At 42.3% G+C, this 8583-nt stretch overlaps 1 protein-coding gene across 1 annotated transcript in view; it reads right to left on the reverse strand.

Moving 5' to 3' along the window:
* The window catches only part of LOC109478689, a 2102-nt gene extending 1256 nt beyond the window's left edge, over positions 1 to 846 (reverse strand). The window contains exon 1 of the mRNA XM_019780357.1: positions 1 to 846. Coding sequence (XP_019635916.1) covers positions 1 to 692 — 692 coding nt within the window. The 5' untranslated portion in view covers positions 693 to 846.
* Positions 847 to 8583: the final 7737 nt, after the last annotated feature.

An 8583-nucleotide genomic window follows, 5' to 3' on the forward strand; every position in this document is an offset into this window, starting at 1 on the left:
ACTGATTTGCTGGACACTGCTTCCTGGGAAAGAGAGTTCCACACACTTGTGACTCTTGAAGAGAAGAAGCACTTCCTCGTCCCGTGTGATTTTTGTACTTGATACTTGAAGGAGTGGCCCCGTGTGGTGGTTGAAAGACTGGGTTCAAACATGGTCCCTCTACAAATACTGCAGCTGTTTCCAACTCTTACTTTGTCATACCCGTGTGTGATTTTGTAAAGCTGGATCACGTCTGTCCTTTGTCTTCTGAAGTTGAGTGTCGGTAACTGGAGAGCCTGGAGCCTCTGGGGATAAGGCAAGTGGGACACTGACTCCACAAGCTTTGTAGCTCTTCTCTGCACTCTTTCGACACTGTCCCTGTCTCTCTTGGTTGTAGGACACCAGATCACGGTTGCATATTCTAAATGTGGACGGACTAAGCTCTTATAAAGAGGTAGAAAAGCCTCCTTGTCCAGGTACTTGAAGGTGTGCCTAATTGCACCCAGGACTCTGTTGGCCTTGTTTACTTGAACCTGGACGTGTGTGCTAAACTTGAGGTTACTGTCAATCGTCACCCCCAAGTCCTTCTCCTCATGTGTCACCTTCAGCGTGTGGAGTGTTCCATCTTCCTTTGTCATAGTATACTCGTGTGTGGGGTTTCTTCTTCCCAGGTGCATTACTTTGCACTTGTCAGGATGAAACTTCATCTGCATCCTAGATGACCATCTCTGCAGAGTATTCAAGTCAGCCTGTAGACATGTGGAGTGTATATTGCTCGTGTGGATTTCTTGGGTAGCATGTGTTATGGTCTGGCTCGTGTGGAGTTCTTGAGTCGCATGTGTCTTGGCCTGGCTTTCACACCCATGTGCAATGGCGTAGATCTTTGTGTTGTCCGCAAACAAGGAAACAAAGTTATGTAGCTCATCGGGTATGTCACTGACGAACATCGAGAAAAGATACACATACATTAACACAAGAAAGGAGACTTATTAGCTTGTTTTAAGGATTTAATCATACACACGTGCAAATTCCGAAAGGTGTTTTTGAGCCACCTGGTGAAAAACAAAAGGCAGTTTTTGTTAGAGCATTCTTTTTCAGAAATATGTCACTCAAGGCGTTCTGTAGTTGACAAGTAAAACAGGAAATGAACAAGCTTTTCAATAATACACAATACAATGCAAATTATATAACTAACGTAACAGAAGAACGGAGCTTGTTTTAGAATCATGCACACTGCAAATTCCAATTGGTGTTTTGAGCCACGTGGTGAAAAACAAAAGGTAGTTTTTGTTGGAGCATTCTTTTTCAGAAATTGAACTCACGGCGTTCTGTAGTTGACAAATAAGATATAACGCTACATGTAACATTACAAGCTCACCGCACGTGGAAAATGTTGTAGAAAAATGTGCGGCAAAATTGGCTCTTTCAAAGTCTCAAATCAGGAATGGCCACTCGAAATTTGGGGAACTATTCTTTCTGAACATAAGTTGTTAAATATGACATGTTCCTACTATTTGCTAGGGAACAATGTTAGCCGATAGTTTGTTGTTTTACCTGTACGAAAAGCGAAGTCGCCTTGAACCACGTGCACCCTCTGTCTCCCAACGATGTCGCCATTTTCTCGTCTTCTCGAAAATTCACCAGATCGGGAACATCCGCATTTTCTCCTCAAAACATCAAGAGAACGGTGTAATTATACCGCTAAAAGTTCCCTACATTCTACTCTACACTTTAGAAAGACATTCCTCGGATAAAAACTCGAGAAAGTACCCTGAAAGTTGCACAAAAATAACATCTCAGAGAATTCTCGTCGTACCAAACCGCCATTTTGAGGGGACCATGCCGAATGAGTTTTCTGCACAGGTGTGCAAAACAGCCTTGTCTAATTAATATGGTGCAGCTGATCTAATTACTAAGACAAATTCAATCTTAAAAAAAGGAAAAACGGCTTGGAAATATATCATTTCCCGCCAGTATTACACACAAAGTTTCCACTAAAATCTTTTTGGATACATTTTGGTTACAGGTTCTGGGTTCGAATGTTAATATAAGTTGAAACTTCTACCTCCATGCCCCAATACACATTGTATCTCTCATATATTATATATACTTGTCGAGCACTTGTACCAAACATGTCAGTCGTCATTTACTCAGTTTTCTTCCTTTGTATTACCCGAGCGGGTTTTCAGCTTTGCCTGGTAGCCAGACCATCGGGCGCTCCCCGGTATGTTTACGGCGCTGGGAGTGCTGCCCTCCTTTTCACGGGGTTGGTTTCAGAGGCCGGCTGCAAATATAGGCTACCAGAAAAGTCCTATGGCTTAGAGGGATTGGTTTTGGACTTAGAAAACCCATCTAAGCCTGAATTTCCTGTTTAGAGTAATAATACGAGCAACGCACAACAGCTACGGGGGCGCTACGGGAGTTTTCGCGGGCGAAGTCTGCCGCTGGTCCCGAGGACAGAGCTCCTCCAACGCGGTGACTTTTTCACCGTGAATTTCATGGAATTCGTCTTCTTAAGTCGGCCCTTTGCACAGAATATGTTGGTCTTGACTAATTCAGTTGTCTGGCGTCTGTATCATCGAGTATTAAAAGGTTTTAGCCTTGGTTTTAGCCTGGTAATCATGCCACGGGAGCTCCCTGGCATCTCTACCGCGCTGGGAGTGTTCCCCTCCCGCCGGGCACATTAACGCACGTCGGGGCATTTTTAAGGGGTCGGTTTGTTTCGATAATTTTAGCACGACAGTGAGCAGGAAGGCCGACTAGAAAGATAGGCTGCCAAGAAAAGACATATTCTTACAGCAATTGCCGGTGAAACACATTCAATTCGGCCCGTGAAAAAGGGTTATCAAGGCTAGATCAACTCAACACCGAGCCGAGCCTCGCCTCGTCTCCTTGGATTTTTAGCAGTTTAACTGACGCCAGACAAAGATACCTTGGATATTTAGAAAGACAAGTGTCTTCAGAACTTAAATCAATTCATAAAAGTTACCTGTATTGCATACTTTCTCCACTTTGCTCCAACAAACATCACAGTACGGTCCAGAAAACAATTCAATGGCTGCCATCCGTGCAGTCGATTATCAGACTGCATCGTATATTTTTGGCCACGTGTCAAAAATGCCGCCTGGCGGATTACAATGGTACTTGTCGATGGTAAAATTGCCAATACGAATTTACATTGTTTATTTAAGAGCGACCCCTAGCAGCTAATGATATTAGTGTTTCGAATTGACTAAGTGTGCGAAAGTCGACGACCCAATCAGAAGAGACATTACAAAACAACTTTTGGTTAATAATCTATTGGACATGCCTATTGGTCGGTCAAACAGCAGCCACTATATACAGTGCACTGATTAGTCAATTTGTTTAAGCATCGGGTTATCACCGTATAACAGTTTCCCGAACATGCGCCGAACAACACACCCGTCCTACTCCGCTGAAACAAAGTAGTCCCTACAAACTATCATAATTTCGTGTTAAAAACAGCTTAATATTTGCTCTAAATATCATTTTGCCATAAAAGAATATTTTTAAAATGTTAATTTTCAATAGATCATAGAGCATTAACCATGATTATATATTTTGCGGTTATAGTTGTATCATTTCGCAATATGAGCGGATTGACTAACTGTGCCAACCAATCAGAAGAGACATTAGAAAACAATATGTGGTTAAGAATCTATCGGACATACGTATTGGTCAATCAGCAGCCAATACATACAGTGCACTGATTAGTCAATAGACCCATTCGACTTTCACGGATCGCATAAACTGCTTACGTCACAGGGGGGACATTTCGAAAGAACGTCGTTCTAGAACGCTGAAGTTGAACGCGGCTTGCGCTCGCGATGTCCCCCTGGCAGATCATTTTTTTACTAAAATGTAGGTAAGTGTCTTTTTTTCTCGGTAATATATGCGGAAATGACAGGAAAACAGGCACCAACATTGTATGGTGGCAATCCGTACAACAATTTAATGTTATTTTGTTCTGTGACGTATGCAGTTTATGCGATCATTGAAAGGAACTTTCGAAATGTCCCCCCTGTGACGTAGTTTCTATTCGAAATGTCCCCCCTGTGACGTATGCAGTTTATGCGATCCGTGAAAGTCGAATGGGTCTATTTGTCTGAGTATCGGGTCATCACCGTATTATTAGTTTACCGAACATGCGCCGAACAACACACCCGTCTTACACCGCTGGAACAAAGTAGTCCCTGAAAACTATCACAATTTCGTGTTAAAAATAGCTTAATATTTACTCTAAATATCATTTTGCCATAAAAGAATATTTTTAGAATGTTAATTTTCAATAGATCCTTGAGCATTAACCGTGATTATATATTTTACGTTTACCGGGTTGCCCAAGAGGTTTTGGCGGGCGTGCACCACTCTCATCACCGAAGAAATTCCGGCAAGTTTACGTGCCGTTTACGATCGGCTTGCCCGGCTATGACAAGTAAAACTCCCACCACGTAAAACTCATAACAGGTGGGAGTCAAACGGCTTTTTATCTATCGATAAGAAAGTTAACCGACTGTTGATACATTTTATAGCCAAGATTAGCTGATTTTGCGACTTGTATAGTAGTAGCGTTACACTGCACTGTGTGTGTTGAAGCGGCCGCTCTGAGTCTGAGTCGGTTGAACCATAAAATTTGCTAGTTGAACCCACTTGAACGTCAAAACACGAAAATATCGGTCTAGAAGCCAAGGAGAGGGGCACAAATAAGTGTTTTATTAGTCCACACAACTTACAGGACGCTGTGGCTAAAACAGAGGGAGGCAACCCTGGAAGTGCGAGTCAGTACCAGGGCCAGGCCCGGGGGCTAGGCCGGTTCGTATTCGGCCTGCTAGCGGCAATCTGACAGACCGGCCAACGTATTATACGGCGCGGCGTGTCTGAGACTGTTGGCACTGCCTGGGAGAGGGGAACATCTGTGTTTTGTTAGTCCACAAGCTACCGGACGATGTTTGTGGCTTTAACCGTGAGAAAAACAGAAGAGGGGACCATGGAAGTGCCTGTCAGTACCAGGGCCAGTCCCAGGCCGGTTCGGACGGCCCGCTGAGTGTCAATCCAACGGTGCGGTACGGAGCGGCGTATACTCGGGCCGGCCTGCCCGCGACAGTTGGATTCCAGCGGGCTGAATGAACCGCCCTAGCCCCACAGTATTCTCCAGGGTCGAGGAAAGTCACCATCTTTCTACCCTTTCTTGTAAAATGACCTAAAAATGTACCGCTGAGCGCCGAAGTTCCCCGTACATCAACACCGACTCCCTCCCTACAATCGCCCGGCAACTTTTGTGACCAAGCCAGCCGAAAGCAGCCCCAAAACTACGCCTTCTCCTTCTCACAAGCAGTTACGAGAAGTTCATGTTATGATATTGAGGTATTTGTGATAGAAATTAGGCAAAATTTGTTGTAATTCGGCGATACGAGCTGTTGTAGTAGCGCTGAGTTTGTCAACATATATAGCCACTTCCGGTTGCCGCGGCTTCGTTACTCGGTGTCTGAAAAATGATGCATTTTGCAAACGGCGAAACCGCGAGAGCCCGAAAAAATCAAGTAAAACTTCAAAGTACGCCCTTTCTCTTCCGTGGCGTTTGTATACTATTTTAAATGTACGACAGAACCGTTCAAAACTCACTGAAAATACTCAGCGTTTTCTAGAAAAGTTAAGATTTGTAGGTCGATCAAGTATCAAACGTAAAACCCCAAAGCACCCTAATTTCGGGCGGTTGGAAACCGGAAGTACAGATAAAGACAGTCGCTTGTAATGTAAGGATCCAGCCCACTCGCGGATTCGGGCGATTTGGGAATTGCCAAAATCAATGGGCTCGTAAAGGGGTTTTCAACTTTTTACAGAATTTTTCATATTATGACTTTGTGAATAAGTTTACTACTAGCGGAAAACATATTACCTCCATGAAAAATGGAGATATTGTTTTTGGCGTGTCTAGCTGTCTGTGTGTGTGTGTTTGTGTTTCTGGACATTTGCGGCCAGCACAACTTTTGAACCTTTGGATGGATTGTAATGATATTTGGTATGTGGATAGGTGTTGGGTAACCAAAGGTCAAGGTCAATTTTGGGCCTCCTGGTGGCTGATCTTGGTACTACAGCAGAACTTCCGGTTTTTGTATCTTTTGTACTGGACATACTATGGCCTTGATTATTTTTGTGCACACAGTCACACACGCACCCATGCATGCACACTGACCCACACACACACATAGTACGTAATATGCACATACCAATGTGATCATACTTCAACAATATAAGAAGCAGTGTAACTTGTGTGTGTTATGCCTGTGTTTTATAATCTGGCTTCGTTGTATGAAAATTCAGTACAAGACAAATCATATGGCTAGGAACCATACTTTTGGACTACCGGTAGTACAGACATGGTTATATGGTGAACAACTAACTCCCTATCAACGTGTACACTTGGAGCTGTGCAAGTTTTACATTGATGTTGATTTAAAGTTAGAGGCTTAGTTCTTGTATAGCAGAATTAGGCCACAACAAGTAGTTTTCATGGATGACATCCCCCACAGAGTCCAAATCTAATGCGAGTGGGCGAAAAAAAACAAGGCGGGCCGAAAAAACAAGGTTCCTACATTTTCACATTTTGACTCAATCATTGTACAAATGGTTTTTATTCAGTGGGAAAATCACATATACACAGCCAGCATCACATATCACTGCATCAAAGTAAGAAACAAAACATTAAATCAGAGCCTCTTTTGTCTCCTCTGTTCATAATTATCTGCCTTCCACCTTCCGGCATGGCAACAGACATCTTTGCCCATTTTTGGCATGTTGAACACTGTCAGAGGGCAACAAATTTCTTGTTTTTTTCCCCAAATTAGGCAAAAATCAATGCGTGCACTGATGTCATCCATAAAAATTACTTGCTGTGGCCTTAGCACTGAGTATAAGATGTCACCAGAGAGTAAACATTAACAGTACTGTACCATTCTATATCTGCTTGGTTGCAAGTATAAGTCAGACAACTATATATCTATGCAGGGATGTTCTTGCTGTGATATCCATCATTTGTATCTTCCTAAAACATCAGCAGACATCTGTCTATCGTCCACTACCCTTCTTCAATTATTACCAGTAATGTCTTAATTGTTTTATTGCTATTATATAATCTGTTTGTACTTACTAATTGCTTGCTTTGCTTTATTTTGCATACATACTTTAATTGTTCTCCATAGGCTAACAGTTCCTTTTTCAGAATACCTCAGTTGTGTCTATTTTTCTAACTAAAATCATGGTTAATCTAGTTAAGGCCACACAAACTTTATTTTATGGATGACATCCTCTGAAGAACCCCAAACTTGTGCGCATGGGCAAATAAAAAAATTCCGGCCAAAAATAAAAATGCTAATAAACCACAGGAATACAAAGCAGGTATTGTGAATTTGCGGCAGTACATAGCGACGTATACGACAAGCCGGCACATGCTGGCTTTTTGCAGAATGTATGAATTGGAACTGACATATGTATTGAGTTCTTGAGTCGTGGAGCTTCGGCAGCCTTGGTGCCATCCTCCAGCGTTACCACAGGCTCCGTATTGTCGCTAACTGCAATGGACTACCCAGGCTTTGAGCCAGGCCAGAGCCTCGGTGAACGACATACGTGATCTTTTTTTTTTTTCTGAGAACAGGTGAAAATCAATGCACGTGCAGACGTCATCCATAAAATTAAGTCGGTGTGGCCTAAAATCTAAACAAAATACACTCCCCTGGGAACATCTGTATTTATGTATGTGCCCCTCTTTTTATTGCTTCTCCAAAAGCTGATATGTCTAAGTTGGAATAATAGAAATCTAATAGCAGTGAGAGCAAGGGTGTTTAAATCATCGGCACAAATGAATCAACACAGCTCAACCAAAAGACATCTAACTAATCCGTCAGTGAAGGTTTGACATCTAGGTAATAAGATACGCCAAAAAAAACGTTACTCAAGCAACTGCAGCCAGCATTTCTCCACATGCTCTAGTGTCACTGACGAAAGGTAGTGGACGCTACCTGAAATGTCTGACCGTTTCCAAAACCATATCCAGGTACTTGAGTAACTTTTTTTTCTTGGGCACATCTAACAAATCCCTGATACTTTCAAGCACCATAAAATGAAACGAACAAATAATGTAAAAGTGGCCATGATATGTGTGATATCCACGAATATGTTTGAAAATAGATGGCACAAAAATACTGTAACATAAATAGCCATAAATACTTCTGGATAACTGTGCATATCATTTAAAGTAATATTAATGTTAATATACCTGGTAAATATAGGAATGTTGAAAAGTGATATACTAGTAGCAGCAACAAACAACAACTGAAAAAAAACCCAAAGCAGCAATTTTCTATGAATGATTGTTGTGTATTGAATGATGCTCAGGCCTAGGAAAAAAAACTGTGTTTCCTGTTTGAATCCTGACCAACCCTAGAAAACTGCCAACCCTAGCCTTTTTTTTGTGTGTGGACCCCTGCAAGGGGCATAAATTTTTCAAGCTGATCGACCTTTTCTAGCTCCATGACCTGACATGTGAGTGATGAAATGCTGTACAACCAGTTTTCCAACATTGACATT

This window comes from Branchiostoma belcheri, unplaced genomic scaffold, assembly GCF_001625305.1.
Source record: "Branchiostoma belcheri isolate BF01 breed outbred unplaced genomic scaffold, Haploidv18h27 scaffold45, whole genome shotgun sequence".
Lineage (NCBI taxonomy): Eukaryota > Metazoa > Chordata > Leptocardii > Amphioxiformes > Branchiostomatidae > Branchiostoma > Branchiostoma belcheri.